General features: G+C 39.1%; 1 protein-coding gene across 4 annotated transcripts in view; it reads left to right on the forward strand.

Moving 5' to 3' along the window:
* The window catches only part of LOC126337024 (cytohesin-1), a 211,468-nt gene that overhangs the window by 174,067 nt on the left and 19,058 nt on the right, over positions 1-18,343 (forward strand). For all 4 annotated transcript variants that reach the window (XM_050001300.1, XM_050001301.1, XM_050001298.1 and 1 more), the window contains 3 exons: positions 10,039-10,103; positions 14,952-15,218; positions 16,226-16,338. In XM_050001300.1, the coding sequence (XP_049857257.1) occupies positions 10,039-10,103; positions 14,952-15,218; positions 16,226-16,338 (445 nt within the window). The remainder of the gene's footprint in view (positions 1-10,038; positions 10,104-14,951; positions 15,219-16,225; positions 16,339-18,343) is intronic.

Below are 18,343 nucleotides of genomic sequence, written 5' to 3' on the forward strand. Positions count from 1 at the left end.
AGGAATACTGTTTACTCAAGATTTTTCTGTATGTTTTTATTACTCTAATTGTTTTGCGGAAGACATTTTCGAGAACTTTAAACAGGTTACATATTCTACTGTATAACACATTTCCCCCACATACTGAAGTTTCACTGGCCAGAGTTCCCTCTCCGCACACAATTGCTGTTCGAACCATGTGTTGCTGAATGTTAATGAAGATACCTTTGCCTGTAAACAATGACTGGATGAGCGTGATGGAAAATGTAGTGTACAAACTGAAGCGGAGTAATTGAATTTTAGAAGCTGGATCTTACTAACCTGAGAGTGGTCATTCCAAACTGTGTTTTTTGGCCTTTTTTTTTAATTTAAAGATTTCAAATAAGGTTTCTTTCGCCCTTTAAGTGGAGGACACGGAACTGTTCTGGAGCTGTTACTCTTATATATCCTCAGCTGTAGAGTAAGTTTAAAGCTTGGTTCAAATGGCTCTGAGCACTATGGGACTTAACATCTGAGGTCATCAGTCGCCTAGAACTTAGTACTACTTAAACTTAACCAACCTAAGAACATCACACACATCCATGCCCGAGGCAGGATTCGAACCTGCGACCGTAGCCTTGCATTTTCTTCGTGTATTGCATAATTAAACTGCACGTAATTAGCAAGAGTGATCTATTCACGTTGATTATTTTCACTCTTATGACAGCAGAATTCAGCCACACTTGCTGATATATGAAACCAGTTTTAGCTCCAGTCGGCACGATAGTTATGTTCACACATGTAACATTAAACACGAATATTGTTTGGAACGCAAAATAAATTCGTAATCCTTATTTGATATTGCCCATGTTTACTGTTACTGATTGCGTCCCGGTAATTATTTTCTTCTTCAGAGGCTTATTAACCAACGTATGAGCACAATCTCTGTGGACGGGATTCTTTTTCCTGACATCTTTTGGATTTGCAGTAGTACAAATGAAATGAGGTTGAATATTGTCACCCCCACGGCTCTTGCTTTAGAGTCGGTAGGGCATACTATCTATTTGCTGAATATAAAATATGCAGTAGGTCCGCTATACTTGGCTACATAACCCGGTTAAGGCTCCTAAGCACGAAAGGAATTACGGCTGCAGTCTTGAGAGTGATGAATATATACGCCAGTGTGGTGTCCTTGGAACTCTTTAGGCTCCCGGTCAGTAATACAGCGCAACCATTTCCCGTTATTATAGGTCATTCTAAGGCAGGTATTTCAGTAAGAGGGGGGTGGCCTGGAGCCACTTCATTTCGAAAGCAATTATCTTCTTTTCATTCGGAAATATCATTGGTTACGGAAACAGTACGTACCTGCTTCAGTTTCACCATTTCGCTCTTCATTCCTTCCACATCCACGGCGTATTTGCACTACGTTCCTGAACATTAGTAAAGATTTTATTAGTGACTTGAGAGCTGTCACGTTGGGCGACGATGTAAGAATATAGTTAAAGCTGTAGAATGCAATGGAAATAATTGAACGAAGAGGAAGAATTGGAGAAATTTTGTTGTTCGTAAATGCATTGTGATGCAATTGTGAGCGTATAGCCAGGTACTTGTGCAGCGTAACGGTAGTTTCATATTGAATTACAAATGCAGCGGACATAACAGATTTTCGTTTATAAGACTGAGTGTGATGTACGGACTTCGCACCACTCTGGGCAGCTTAACCTTTGCTGCTGCCAGTGAATGAACAGCTGATTTTGAATCTCCTCTGAGCTCAAAACCATGCTACACGAGACACCGGTGGAGTTCACTTGAATGCATTCTGACTGAGCCGTTGGATTACGAAAGGACAGTAAACATATCGCTTTGTGTTTTCTTGCCTCTAGACGGATTCAGATTCCGCGACTGTAGAAACCATGTGGTTTTGAGGCGAAGAACTCGTTGTGTTCATAGCGCATTTTTATGAGGAAAGGAAGTTCCTTGGAGTTGTTAGAGGGCGGAACAGATGAAAATTTGACGCTGCAAGATAGGTGAAAAAGATGAGTGCGGAATAACTAACCTACCCAACGCCTGTATAGTGTCTTTTGTTAGCCTAGCAAAATGCGGGTGGGCGTTATCGTGGTGTAGCATCACTTAACGCAGTCTTTCTGATCGTTGATCTTGGATTGCGTCTGCAAGACGTCCCAGTTGTTGACAATGTCAACAGTGATGGTTACACCTCGGGGAAGCAATTCGTAGTGCACCGCACCCTTGCTGTTCCACCAGACGCATAACATTATCTTCTGTGGATGCGCCCTAGTCTGTATGGGGAGCTGCTGCTGTGTTTGAGCTCTGCCATTCCGTATTTTCGTTAAGTTATCGTAAAGACTCAATTTTTCGCCACCAGTAACGATACAGGATAGGATTGGTCGGGGTGTTGCTCACAACAAGCAGATGTACATACGCCGCCGCTGATTTTTGTAGTTTTTGGCTTAGAGCATGCGCTAACCATACACCCGATTTTTGAGCTCGCTCCACTGCATACAAATGTCGCAATGCTCAGTTCATGACATTTGCCAGTTCTCGAGTACACTGATGTGGATCATTGTGGATTAATGCGTTTAAACTATGTTGATCAAACGCCGAAGATCTTCCTGACCGTGTCAAAACAATCCTCGTCGAACGCGACAACCATTTCCTTGCCGTGCTCTGCCCAGAGGCATTATCAACATAGACGGCACAAATGGTTCCGGTTGCCTCCGCTGCTGTCATCCCTCTATTGTACTCAAACGGAAGAATATGTCGGATATATTCAGACTTCTGCACTTGGCACTCCATTTACTAGCGTCCACAGCTCCACTTAGTATCTGCAAATAACAAAATAAAAACTCAAATAGCAACAGAGAACGCCAAATAAAATATTACTTGATAAACACACACATAGCAACCGGAATACCAACATGTAAAACAAGAACGCTATGAACTTATGCACCAACCTGATGGAAAGCATCCGTGGACATTGTAAGTGTCTTATTCGGTAACTTTTGAATTTCCTTCTAGGGAAGATTGTGCTGCTATTCTGCAGGTCCCTCCAAAATTTAAAATATCTGGAGGGACCTTCACCTCCCAAATGAGCAACTTTTTGATCAGCCGGTTGCAGTTAACTGAAGGATGCAGATGATATAACCTAGCAGTAGCCTAGGTTGATGCATCAGTTATTTGCTTTCTTAACTAACGATTACTGTCGATTTTCAGGTAAAGATATAAAGATGGAAGTGAAACATGGACGATAAATAGTTTGGACAAGAAGAGAATAGAAGCTTTCGAAATGTGGTGCTACAGAAGAATGCTGAAGATTAGATGGGTAGATCACATAACTAATGAGGAAGTATTGAATAGGATTGGGGAGAAGAGAAGTTTGTGGCACAACTTGACCAGAAGAACGGATCGGTTGGTAGTACATGTTCTGAGGCATCAAGGGATCACCAATTTAGTATTGGAGGGCAGCGTGGAGGGTAAAAATCGTAGAGGGAGACAAAGAGATGAATACACTAAGCAGATTCAGAAGGATGTAGGTTGCAGTAGGTACTGGGAGATGAAGCAGCTTGCACAGGATAGAGTAGCATGGAGAGCTGCATCAAACCAGTCTCAGGACTGAAGACAACAACAATAATATCGGTCATATCAGTTTCTGCCTATTGATAGATATTTGACTGTGGACTGGTCTCCTTATAGTGAACATAATAACTTTCTCGGATTTGTTTTTGTTTTCTGACGTTGCATCCTTGTGTGGTTTCCTTTCGTGCTTTGAATGTTAATGACTTTAACCAAAATTATCAGTTATGAACAGCATCATAGTACCCGTAAATGAAGATCCACGTAATTGACAAAAACGTGGCTAGCATAGACAGATGTCACTTTTAGATTAACAGCTGAAATTTCATGTTTGCGCATTTAAAACTACAGTAATCTTCCGGATATTGTAACTCTTGATTTCCAGCTTGCATGAACAATTTGGAATCTAGATTCTGCGTGATGCAAGACACTGTTGATTCATTGTTCTTTCGCCCAAACATGGTTTCAGCTCACTTAGCTATTTTCAGTGGATTTCATTTTTTTTTACCTTGCATAAAGTTATCTATAGCCTTGCCGATCGTGCTACAGAATATAGGGAAAAATACGCGTCCACTGAAGCTAGCACGTACTGTGATTGTGCTACATGTGTGAAAGAAAAATGGTGCCTTGAATAAGGCAGTTACGAGACCAGTTTCTCAAGTTTTCGCTACCGCGCCGCCTGAGCTGTCCTACCTTCGCTTTTGGAGCGGCGGATCGGCTATTGTGCTGCTGCTTTGTTATACAGTGGACAACGCTGGAGGTCCCTGCAGGTGGGATGCTGACTCGCCATTACCTGCGCTTGTTGATCTCACCAGGTACCCTCGCCTTACAGAACTCAACCCCAAGAAAGCAGAACGACGTTCGGACATTAAGGAATTTTTTTTGTAGATTAATACTTGAGTGTAGACCGGTGAGTAAGTGGCAAAATGCAATTAAAAAGGACCAGAATTAAACTCCAAATCGGATCTCTGTCAATAGTTTGTTAATGTACAAATTCTAATTTGCACAGTGGTTCGGAGTCCACGTTAAATTCAGCGTACCTTTACAACTGGTTGGTAAAGTCAAAATCTGAGGAAGACAGCGGGATTTTTAAAATTTTGTCCATTGCTGCCAGTGTGAAACCAGTCTTCGAGGTGGCACAGTGGACTGGACTCGCATTCGGGAGGATGACGGTTCAATCCCGTCTCCAGCCATCCTGATTTAGGTTTTCTGTGATTTCCCTAAATCGTTTCAGGCAAATGCCGGGATGGTTCCTTTGAAAGGGCAGGGCAGATTTTCTTCCCAATGCTTCCCTAACCCGAGCTTGCGCTCCGTCTCTAATGACCTCGTTGTCGACGGGACGTTAAACACTAACCACCACCAGTCTTCGAATTAAGTGTAATATTTAGATGTCTTTACGATTGCATAGATGCTTAAAAATAATTGCATGCTATAAAATACCACACGGCTTAATCAGTCGCCAACAGCTGTGACCGAGCAGTTCTAGGTGCTTCAGGCTGGAACATCGTTACCGCTATGGTTGCAGGTTCGAATAGTGCCTCGGGCATGGATGTGTGTGATGACCTTAGGTTAGTTAGGTTTAGTTAGTTCTAAATTCTGGGGGACTGATGACCTCAGCAGTTAAGTCCCATAGTGCTCAGAGCTATTTGAACCACAATCAGTCGAAACAAAAAACCAGGAAGTAGATAAAAAGTTCGGCGCGAAGTCTCTAGATTTCGCTCTAAATGTGCTGGCACTGTTTTGTTCGAGGTGGTCAGAATCCTCTGTGAATTTTAAAGTGCTGTTACTCCATCCACCTGAGGTTGCAGACCTTCAGGGATCAATGAAACCTCATTGGTTCCTACAGAAAAGTGGAATGTAAGAAATGCTTTGCCAGTGTGGTGTTCCTTATAAGGGCCGAACATGGGTTCCATGGAAGAACGCCACAAACAACATAAACGCTGCACCTGCCTTTTACAGCTAACAGTCTGTTATTGCTAAAGACTGTATGCCCACTGAGAGTGGAGTATGATAAAACAAAAGTCTTGCTACAGCACCATCTTTCTAGGATTGCAGTACTGAAGAATCCTTGGAAATATGGATGGCAGAGAATCTGATGAACCATGATAGTGGGTGCCAGCTAGATATTGTGAGCAACCCATCATTTCCACAATTTTCTATAAACGAAGATAAGATATAACTGCAGGTGGCAACCCTGAGGACAGCTGAGTTCCACAATTCCAGCAGTGATAGTGCGCTGGTCAGTCCATCACGATCTTAATGCGTGTGCGGAATACTCTGAGCACACTAATACATTATGGAAGGGGGGAAAATCTTAGTCCCAGCACACAATACCCTGTCCAATTATCACAAAGCTGGTACTCTGCCACATCACTACGTCCATATACCACCTTCCGTTGCACCTTTGGGTCTTTTATCCACCCTTTCCCAGTAGAACTTTAACCAACATCAATTAACCAGCCATGATATCCATTCTTTCCAGGCCTAATCACAATGCCCCACCTCACACCATCCTTCCAGTTTCCTTCCTTTCCATCAATGACTTAGTCATTATTTGTTGCACCACAAGACCCTAAAGTCAGTACTGATCATTCCACTTCATAAACATTTATCATTTTCATGTGCCACCAGCATCACTGTTATACCATAGGAGGATTATCATCAGTGATGGTTTTAACTGTAATATAAAACCATCTAAAGTTTCGAAATATCATAAAATTTGTCCACTGAAAAGTATTTAAAAATAATTTATTTTCATCTGTTTATGTATTTTAAAACTTCTATTAAATTTGTGGAACCTTTCTGCTGAAGAGCTGTTTCGTCCACTGCCACCCCATCCCTGCATGTGGAATTGAAGTAATTATAAACGAAAAGGTCTTTGTCAGCTTACCTGAAGGTGCCCAGTTGAAATATCATTGAATGCAGTAAACGAAGACTGGCTGCAAGACCAATATATCTTTGAATATTTAATTCACTGGGAAATTTTTGAAATTTACGTACTGCAGCCTGAAGATTAGCAAAAAAAGGTGTTAAACGCAGGAGAGATAAGCTTTTGAAACGGTATATACATAGTAGGAGCAGAAAATAGTAATTTGCAAAATGTGCATGAAAGATTGAAAGTTTTCACTAGACACGTCATCAAATTGGCAACGAGTGCACAGTTTGTGATATTGCTTAAGTCATATCTTGCAGTTCATCTGCATGAGCTGTTGGAGAATTTATACCTGCCATCCATTGGGCATCATGTGGTTGTTCACATGGAGCTGATAGAGAGTACCTTTGTTCTGCACAGTACAGCGGAACAGTGTTGACTTGCCAGCAGTGCGAAAACAAATCCAGCTGATGGTTAGGTAGTTAGGTAGTTAGGTAGCTGGGTAGCCTGCCATTGCAGTTGCAAAATGTTTCTCCGAGGCTTTAGGTATAAAATCTGATTTTAAGCAAAGAATGCTCTTGTAAAACAAGTTTTTCATTAGAGAGAGAATTGCTAGAGCAGAGGCAACACACATGTAGGATAAAAAAGAAAGTGTCAACCAGTAAGAATGTTATAAAGGCCTTGATAAAACACAATTTGTGCTATAGGTTGATAAATAGTGGTAATCTCTGAAAGTCTAGAAAAAATAATACCTGAGGAATATTGGAAAGACCTTTTTTGTTTGAAGCTGTAAGTCCACATTGCAGTGGCACTTCCTATGTCATTGTACTTCTTATTAAAGAAAGACCTTCATTGTCCATCTTTTGCTCCAGAACAGATTTTTGGCTGTATGCCACTGTCTAATATCGAACAAGATTATATGACAAATTTGATGGCAAAGGGAAGGAGTGGGAGGGGGCCTGGCCTGAGTGAAATGTGATTATACAGAATAATGAGAATGGTCGAAGTGTAGAGGTAGTTTTGCACATTTGCTATAGTAGTAGTAGTAGTTAGTATGGTGATTTTTGACAGGTGCTAGTGAATAGTTAAACAAAAAAGTGATGACCATCGATTCCTGTGTTTTGTTCATAACACTCTGAAAATTGACCTTACAGATGAGTTAATAATGCTTAATGACCATGAATGAATCTTTTACGAATTGTACTCTTTGGCCATGAAACTGACATTGAACTAATCCATAAAGTGCAACATCTGTATACATAAAGTGAATCAATACTTAGGTGTTGTAGTAAACCAAACAATATTCCTTCAGTAAAAATGTAATGTGGCCTCAGAATGAATCTTTCATTCTAAGCTATTTTGAAACTTCTTAGCTAACAAAAACTGTACTGCACAAGCACTTTGGAAGTTTGCAAAGGGGTAGAAGGGTGCTATACTCACAGAATTGAAGCTGTGGGGTAGGTCAGTGAGTTTCAGATGAAAGGTAAGGTTCTAGACCACATTCCGACATGGCACACTTTTAAATTTGTCATGAACTTTACTAGATGACTTTCAGACATACTTCTGTGAAGAAATTGGGACATACGACTGCAAATGGAGAAGTTGCTAGGAAGTAACACTGTGCTGCCGTTCTTTCCCAAATCTAACCACTCCCCCCCCCCCCCCCCCCCCCCTTTTTTGTTCAAGAATTATTTTATTATTTTTTGTAGCAGAACAGTGCACCGCCATACTAACATTTAATTGCTTTTGAATAATGTGTTAGAGAGGGAATAGAGTTTTGAGCATTAATTGCAGATTAAATAAGTTTGCCATTAAATCACAGTGAAGGATAAGAGATCTTCATAGATACAGTTGATTTTATGAGTCGGTCTCCAGGGAAACCTCATGTTGTTAGTGTTTTACAGCCTTCTGGATGGTGTATTTTTACCAATCTGAAACAATTTCTTTTGACTTCAGTGTGATACGTACATAAAAAAAGTTGACATTGACATTGTTATATCCAGAAAACTTCCACAAAATGCCATATGAAATGCAAGCTGTAGTCAGATGCATAATTGAAGTTGAGCCTCATTATAGTCAAATTTAATGTGCATGAGCCAGTGAAAAGAAATGTGATTTGATTAACCAATGAGTATTCATTGAAAGAAGGGAGGTTGAAAGAAGAGCTGAGCAGTTCATCACCAGGTGGCATAATGAGGCTATCACTCATATTTTCAACAAACTGAGTAGGTGCTAAAATAGACATCACGATTTCCCCCTCAGAAATTGTAGTGTATTTACACTTCATACAAGATATTTTGTACTAACCTAAAACATGAAATTAGATAAGTCGAGATAATTTGGAGTTGAATGGGCCGTCTTCACATAAAGCCTTAGTGTGTGATACTGGCTAGTGGTGAGAGGGTCCACAGTAGCTTACTATGTACCCTTTACCACACTCAAAACAATGTTGATTTGATGTATAATGAGGATTTATTTTAGTAAAGACAGAGTTGTGTAACTGAATCCACTGGTACTCCTCTGCAGTTCTTCCTGTCGGAAGAGGATTTCCGGGAAGTGAGATAACTTATCAAGCTTGCTGTGAGTCATTTTTGAGAACTATGTAACAAACATTGGGCATAATTGTAAGTGTGTGCTTATAATGTATTTTTATTTTAGGTTTTATTTTGTTCCAGTAGTTCTCTGGATTTTGACAGTGCGTTAGGTAGCATTGGATCTCGTTCAGAGTGCACTGTAGCTATAGTTAACTGTGACATTAGACAGGTCAGTTGTTGTTTGACCACAGGTAGAAGATAGATCTACATACAGATCACGCTGTTTTTGTAGATTTTAATATGGTGGTTTGAGTTCTTGATGAACATTGTATTACACCTGAGCTGTGCAATTAATCACTGTTTCTCATAATGATATATAAACACACTTCGAAATGTGGACAGACAGCCTGGAAAATCCTGTGTGTGGTTCAAAAGACATCCATGAATCAGTGTAATACATACACAGAAAAAATTCTTTTACTATAAAGTATGTCCAGTACCATCTGCATATCTTCCACAGCAAATATTGATATCATTGGTTTTTTACATTCTGTCCATGTCATCCTTGAAATGGATGTCGTGCTTCGTTAATTGATATGTCAGTTACTGCATTTACAAACAAATGTTTGATTGTGACTTAGTTGAAAGGAAAGAGCTTGTCACAGACAAGCAATGTAGTAGTCACAAACTGCACGTTCTTTAGTGTGTACTTGGTGTAGTTGTCAGGCTTTTTTGTGTAAGATCTAAAAAGAAATTTTATAATGTGTGGTGTAAATGATAAATGCCAGCAGTTACTGACATAGCAAATAATGAATCTCTCTCCCCCTTCCTTGTTTTATAAAGCTTACTGCTAATTTTTTCAGTTAATACAACATCTGCCAATGCACACTTTAAGACTGTAGTAATTTCATCTGTAAGTAAGAGCTAAGTCAATGGGTATGCTTTTGTGTTCGAGCATAGGTGGCTGTAGTCAAAGAGAGAGGATGTGATAATCAGTCCACATATTTTATAAACACAGTTTGTGAATAACTATGATATTAACCACCTGCTCAGTGGCTTTTATCGTGTTGCTTTGTGTTTCAGCAACTGAAGGATGCCTTGGGTGAGGTGGTTGCAGAGATGGAAAACATGGATACTGCTGATGAGAGGTAAAGTACAGTTTCACATTTACTTCTAAACCAATGTATAAAAATTATTGCAAAAAATTGCCATAAAATTATTGTAGGGCTTTAAATTGGTTGAGGTGTCTTTTTTGACATGTGAGGCACTACACCAAAATATTGATTAGTCTTGGTTCCAACACCATGTGTATAAAAAAAGTTAGGACACCATGGTGACATAACTTTATTTGGCCTAGTGACATATATATGCATTCATCTGAGGTTGATAGTTTATATAACCGTACAGTTTGAGAATGCTGTGGAGATTAGTCTTTGTATTTATGAAAGTATAATATGCTAACAGAAAACATTCCATTTTTTCCTATTTTGTTAGAATGATTGTGAAACAATGCTCCAAAACTTCTGGATTTTCTGAAGAGTGAAATCTGAAGCCCTTCATGTGTATTTTAAGTTGAAGATAGAATTATCTGGAGATGACAAATGTGGCAAATAAGGTAAAACATTGGCATTTCCATTTGGTAACCTGGCAATCCATTGCTGCCCAGGAAGTAGTTGGACATCATTTGTCTGTACTGGTGTGGAAAGTAGGAAACAAGCCTGCATTCTATGATGAGAAATGAAATAACAAGAACCTTCAGAAATGTATTTTTAGGTGAGACTATTGAAGAACAAATTAATTGATTAAAGAACAAAGATATCCTGCAGTCTATCAACAAGAACACCGTAAGAACCTAATGAATACCAGAAAGTGGTTGGACACACATTGATATCAGTTGTTGCTCAAAACAGCAGATGGAAGGTGTGGTGGAAGCAATTGGTCATAGATGTTAAGCCTGCTTAAGATTGTATAAAGGCAGATTTCTGACAGGTGATGCAGCATTTAAGCAGAAATGGAAGATGGCTGGCAAGCAAGAGAACTGCATGAAACTAACCTAAAGATTTATGGTGGAAATAACAAGTGGAAGCATGGTTTCACCCCTTGTCTAAAAAAAATATTTTAGTGACTTTTAAACTGTTAAAACTTGTCTTGAAAATTCCCATTGTGGTATATTGTAAATAGCAAGCCTTGATAAGAGTGAACTCAACAGTCAGTTTGGTCCTGTATGAAGGTATTCGGAACATGAAGCATTCACTTATTCAGATTTTTACAAGAGATTTGCACAGCCATTGTTCTGTCTTTCAGTTCTGTTTCATCAGTTGTAGTGTAATTGTTTGTGAAAGTTGTCAGCCAACAACTGCAGTCAGTTGCCTTCTGTATCCTCTGACCACCATATGAAGCCATTTGCCACTCAAAAACATTTCTGCAACTCACTACCAACTCACCCTTTGCTTTCTGAATTGGTTCAAATGTCTGTTCCTTAAGAAAAAGCATCATAGGAAATTTAATTTTCTCATCCCTCCTCCTCTTCAAAAACTACAGGCATAAGAGAAACTGCTTGACTGCTGCATTGTGACATTGCTGCTCAAAAATCTTTACCAAAAGATGTTCATGAGACGTCTGCAGAAAATGCGTGGGAACTTATACACTGCACTTTGTGCCTGCCTTCAAAGGATCTGTAGAGAAATAAAGTTGTCTTGCAGTACTTCTTGAACCAATATACAAACAAAACCAGTGGATAAAATATTTGTAAACTTAAAAAGGTATTTAACTATGCCACCATGCAAACCAGTCTGGTAATTTCTGGGCACCTCAGTGGCTGAATTGGAATATTGTAGAACACTTAAATTCTGTACATTAAATTTCTGTTCAGTAGTTTCTGAGTGGAGATCTACAGCAGATCACACAAAGAAGCTTGTTCTAAGCTGAAATAATGCTTTTCATTCTTAATAGATACAATGCTGATGAGAAACTCATTCATGGAATGATTGCTATGGACAGTTTTGATTTTGGCTGTGCATCACAAAAACTGTGCTCTTCCTACCTCCCAAAGCACTCAAAGTAGAAAATTCCCACAAGATAGCCATTTTTCTGTAACTTGATTCGTATGTACGTGATGTAAACGTAAATTGTTATGAATGAGATCTCGTGAAAGAAATATTGGAGATGGCTGTACACTGTGCTATGTACAAAGGTGAATCCACATTAATGTGAAGCTCTACAAAACAGCTGTTCACTCTATCGAAGTTAATGGTGCTGAGTGATGAGTAATATCACTGGATACATGTTCTTTGGGTATAAATGCATATACTTCACTGGATCATGATCATTTACATGTGTTAAAAATTACAGTGTTGGATGTATTTTATGTATCTGCAGTGACAGAGAACATGTGAGAATACTGGTTTTGTTGGTATGGACACAACTTCTGTACAAAACACTGTATGACTTGGAAATTGCTCATTTCCAGGATGATGGATGGCAATAGGCAGCAACTTATGATTCAATGAAATTAGTCATACTATAACATCATAAATTGCTTGTAGGAGTGGCTAATCAGATACATGTGTATGGCAGTCCAGTGTGAGTAATGTGGCCAGTGTACACATATTATGGTGTTATGGTGGTAGTTACATAAATGGTTTGGTAGTAAGTCCAAAATAGGTTGCCATTTAAATAAAAACAAACTTCTGTAAAACTTTGATTGTTTTATAATTTAATTGATTTCCGGGAAGTTAATTCCTTGTGGCACCAGAGAGAGAGAGAGAGAGAGAGAGAGAGAGAGAGAGAGAGAGAGATCGATCTACTAAGGAGACTGCTTACACTACACTTCTCCGTCCTCTTTCAGAATACTACTGGGATCCGTACCAGATAGGGCAGCACGTTTTGTATTATCACGAAGTATGGGAGTGAGTGTCACAGAAATGATACAGGATTTGGGCTGGACATCATTAAAAGAAAGGCGTATATCATTGTGACAGAATCTTCTCACGAAGTTCCATTCACAAACTTTCTCCTCCGAATACAAAAATATTTTGTTGACACCGACCTACATGGGGAGAAACGATCACCAAGAGAAAATAAGGGAAATTGGAGCTCATATGGAAAGATATTTGTGTTTGTTCTTTCTGCACGCTATAAGAGATTGGAATAATAGAGAATTGTGATGATGGTTCGATGAACACTCTGCCAGGCACTTAAATGTGATTTGCAGAGTATCCATGTAGATGTATGTGACATGGCCTTTTCGTATTGGTGAATAATATTAGATAGAAAGTTCAAAATATCGTAAGACCCGAGAGACAGAGCTTTTAGAGAGAGAACACTGCAATAGAGGAATTGGTAAATATGTGGCAGTGTTAAATGGAACTCTACGCCAGTTTATTTATTGTGGCAATTTGTATTGGTAGCACTTAAATGGTGAATTTAAGACTTCGCATACGGTCATGGTTAATGAAATTGTATATAAATAGATACAATAGTGATTCCATGTTGTGCTCTTGCAGACATTATTTTGTGAAATAAATGGAGTACCTTAGTAAGTTACATTAGGAAGTCTCCTTTATATACTGATGGTGACTAATTTCGGACTTGGATCCAGGTTCAGACCATCAGTCTCTGTAAGTTACTGAGTACAGTTACATATGCATGCTTGGAACAACCACAGCAAATAATCCAAATACTAATGCAGTATTAAAGCATACAGTATACCAGTTACAATGAGAACTTAGCGCTGCTCATTGTAACTGGTCCATTGTACGCTCAAGTATCTGCATTTTATGTATTTGCAATTACAGGTAACATGAAATAATGCTGGCTTTATTGGTTTGGACACAGAACTATATTTGTTATAGAGATGCTTTGGGAACTCAAATGGGAATCACCGGAAGAAAGGCGTCATTCTTTTCGAGGAGTGCTCTTGATAAAACTTAGAGAACTGGCATTTAAAGCTGACTGCAGAAAAATTCTTCTACTGCCAACGAAAATTTCCTATAAGGACCATGAAAATAAGATTAAAGAGACTGGGGCTCATATGAAGACATACACACTTTAGTTTTCCCTTGCTCTATTTGCGAGTGGAACAGGAAACAAACAACATGACTAGAAGTGGTACAAGGTAGCCTCCGTCATGTGCCATAGGGTGGTTTGTGGAGTGTGTGTCTAAATGTAGAAGGTAGATCTGTATTATTTGCTGTGGTTGGCCACCGATCATGATATGTAACTGAATTCTGCCACTAACATTCGGGCATCCTGGAGATCAAAAGACAGTATTTTGCAATGAACAGCACGCAGGTTTCACTGTAAATTTCATAATGATGTGACACATACACTCTTAACTCTTTTTCTTGGAGTAATGTTAGGTAGCATCAGAAAACATCTACAGTTACTGTGATGTGCAGACATTGCACTGTAGCCTTAGTGCCAGTGTTGTTTCCACTTCACTACATGAATTGTGTGTGTACCACAGATAACACCTGTTTGACTAGGCATTTATGTAAGTAAATGGGGTAATCTCACCATCTCTCCCAAACCTCTCCATTCTGTTCTTGATTGTTTCCATAAAGTATGGCAAAAATTTTTGCATTTTTGTTTCATAGTAATTAAATTGAAAGAATTGAAAGCTGTCAGCAACTAAATAGTTGGTTTTCACACTACAGTGCTTTGGTAGACATGATCCCCTGACCTTGAAGCTGACTACAGTTGTCAGGTATTGGGAGACATTTAGTTTCATGTAGACTCGGATTCATTTCTCACATACACAAGTCATTCCCACAATGGTAGGAAGATATAAGTAACAGAACTGTTTTCAGTTAATGATTCCTAATGACTAGGCCAGAGTGATTGTACTAAAATGAGAAATGCTTGTTCATTCTACAAATGTTGCTCTGATAAATCTCTTCATTATAGTTCCCTCTTTGTTTGTCTGACATGTAATCGGTATTCCAGAAATTTTACTGCATTTTTTCCACATAATGAATAGCTTATCTGTTTTTCAGTAAAAACAACACTAAAGCAAAGCAGATGTCCATTGGTCGCAAAAAGTTTAATATGGACCCTAAAAAGGGCATTGAGTACCTGATTGAACATGGCTTGCTTCGAAGCACACCAGAAGATGTTGCCCAATTTTTGTACAAAGGTGAAGGTTTAAATAAGACAGCAATTGGAGATTACTTAGGTGAACGTGCAGATTTCAATGAACAAGTGCTGAGGGCCTTCGTTGAACTACATGACTTCACTGACTTAATACTGGTCCAGGCACTCAGGTAAGTTTCTTTGGCTCATAATGAGATATATGTAACTCTTTTATGTATCAATGAAAATAATCAATTTTTAAAATTATAAATTGATAGATCACACACATAGGTTAAATAAATGTGCAAAGTGTAAGAGCCAGTGGCTCGCTCAGCAAAAGATTTATCCAGAAGTATAACACAGTCTGCCCTCTCTTTCATGTGTACCTCTTAATGACTCAACAGCTCTACCATGTTGTTAGACTAACCATTACAGATAAAACTTGAAGGGATACAATAATGGAAATCAGTGGAACCCTTCAAGGATAGTGCTTCACAATTTAATTTCTGCAGAGACCTGTATGTTTTGTGGAACTGAGTAGCCTATTCCCCTTTCTTGTTTTAAAAGTTTTATCACAGAGACAATATTATGAGAAGGAACATTGCTACTCACCATATAGCGGAGATTGTGTGTCTTGGATAGACACAACAAAAAGATTTTCACACTTAAAGCTTTCTGGCAATGGCCTTTGTCTACAAACACACACACACACACACACACACACACACACACACACACACACACACACACACACACACACGCGCTCTCAATTGCCTGAGAGTACAGTCGTGTGTGCGAGTTGCGGATGCGCATGTGCGGGTGTGCGCATGTATGTGTATTGTTGACAAAAGCCATTGGCCAAAAGCTTTAAGTGTGAAAGTCTTTTTGTTGTGCCTATCTGCAACTCCATATCTCTGCTATATGGTGAGTAGCAACTTTCCTTATCATAATATTGTTACATTCCATCCTGGATTTTCCATTGTTCAATCATACACACATCCTTCAAAAATTTGCTTATTGTAAACCAAGCATTTGTTAGTTAATTAGTTCAGTTACTATGTAAAATTTGAAGATAACTTTGAAATGGTCCAATAATCCTCATAAAACTGCAAAAAATCTTGTTCCAACTTGCTTCGAAAAAGCATTTGTTCCCTGTTACTGCTTAGTTCACAGTTCAACATAACTGCATTTATTACAGGCAATTTTTGTGGAGCTTCAGGTTGCCAGGAGAAGCTCAGAAAATAGATCGGATGATGGAATGTTTTGCACAGCGATATTGTCAACTGAATCCTAACATTTTCACAAATACAGGTAAGGCTATCAAGAAAACATTTCCTTCCTTTGTGAAACTGTAAAGCAGGATAGCATGTATTCAGTTTTGATAGAAACACACAGAATTACTTGTACTACTTCAAACCTTTTATGAAGACCATTTTCCAATTAAGACACAATGAGAACTGCATGCAAGGTTTATTTGAATGCTGTAGAAGGTCTTAATATGTTACAGAGATCAAATAGTTTATATGATTTGACATAGTACTAAATATATTACAAACTTTTACTATGTTTTGAAGGTGGTCGAATTTTTCATCAAAATTTATTATAAAAATTGGCGCACTTGACTGAATTACTTCAAATTTTTGCCCAATAATCCAGTAAACATTTAAATGGCCATTAAGGTATATATTTTTTTAAACAGTATACAGTTTTTCCATGAAAGTAGACTGTGAGGGAAAACTGCTGTGTTGTGGGAATGTACAGTTTAGTTTTCTTCCTTGCAGTTGGTATTGCAGGAAGACCTACACATTAAGAAAATTGTTTTTAAGACTTAAGATTAGAAAGCTAATAAGCAATCTGAATCGTCTGAAACTGTTTACTGCCTGTTCACAGATTTAAACTATGTGAAATAATGTAATTATAGTTACTATCATCGCAGATCCAGCAGCTGGACAGGTCTCTTACCCTGTGTATCAGTGATCCCATCCGATTTACCTATTCAGTTTAAGCGAATCGGGTTTCATGTGCAGTAACAATGAAGAAGGCTCAAATACGTCAAAACTGATTTATGATCAGTGCTTCTTTGCATGATCAGCTGTGTGTATTTTGCTACTTCTTACTAGTCAATATCCCACAAATTTAAAACTATAACCTCTTCTATTACGGCATAGGCTATATCTTTTTAAACAATAATTGTATACACAGTAATACTGTGGAACCTCGATTTTACATTCTCTGATTTTACATTTTCACAATTCTACACCATAAATTCATAGCCCCAGTGAAAAACCAATAAGATCAATGCTAAAAATTCCCCGATTTTACATTTCTTCGTAGTAAGGTTTGCCTCAATTCCAAGTACTCATGTTTCACTTGACTTCATCCTGTTTTCTTCATGTTTGTGGCTGAATATGTTAAGTGGTTCAAAAGACATATGGTTCACACCACTGGTGGTGGTGGTGGTGGTGGTGGTGGTGGTGGTGGTGGTGGTGGTGGTGGTGGTGGTGGTGGTGGTATTAAGGGAATATTTTAGGCCATTATGGAGTGGGGAGATGAGAGGAAATGATTACGTAATCCAGGATTGGTGTTGGCAACGCAACCTGCAACATTTAGCTTCACCACTCAGTTGTGATAAAACTACTGCTAGGTTGCAGCAGTAATGGAGAAAGAAGAAAGTCAACACAAAGGGTTCCGGACTGAGGGAATACATGACAAAAGGCCCCAGCCCCCACCTTTTTTTGTGCCACTTGTAACTCACTCATCTTTTTGCGTGTATGTCCGATGTACTGTATTCAGCAACAGTATCAATTGTCAACTTTTAAATTCAGACACTGAATCTTGAAGAATATGCTCGGTCATAATCGAGGAAATGTCGCCCATTTCCAGCTAGTGAACTCATATTGGCTGGCAACTTGGTAAGTCACCAGATAACCAGCACAGCCACCACACCACACACCACACCAACACATGTAAAATGAGCTCACCTACTGGATGTGTGGTGAGGGGAAGTGGCCCTTCAATGACATGAGTGCAGTTAGGATGAAAGCACTTTGTGAAGTCCAGAATGAGATTTTTCACTCTGCAGTGGAGTGTGCGCTGATAAGAAACTTCCTGGCAGATTAAAACTGTGTGCTCGACCGAGACTCGAACTCGGGACCTTTGCCTTTCGCAGGCAAGTGCTCCACCATCTGAGCTACCGAAGCACGACTCACGTCCGGTCCTCACATCAGAAGTAATGCTGTGAGGACCGCTCGTGAGTCGTGCTTTGGTAGATCAGATGCTGAAGCACTTGCCTGCGAAAGGCAAAGGTCCCGAGTTC

Source organism: Schistocerca gregaria, chromosome 2 (genome assembly GCF_023897955.1).
Source record: "Schistocerca gregaria isolate iqSchGreg1 chromosome 2, iqSchGreg1.2, whole genome shotgun sequence".
Lineage (NCBI taxonomy): Eukaryota > Metazoa > Arthropoda > Insecta > Orthoptera > Acrididae > Schistocerca > Schistocerca gregaria.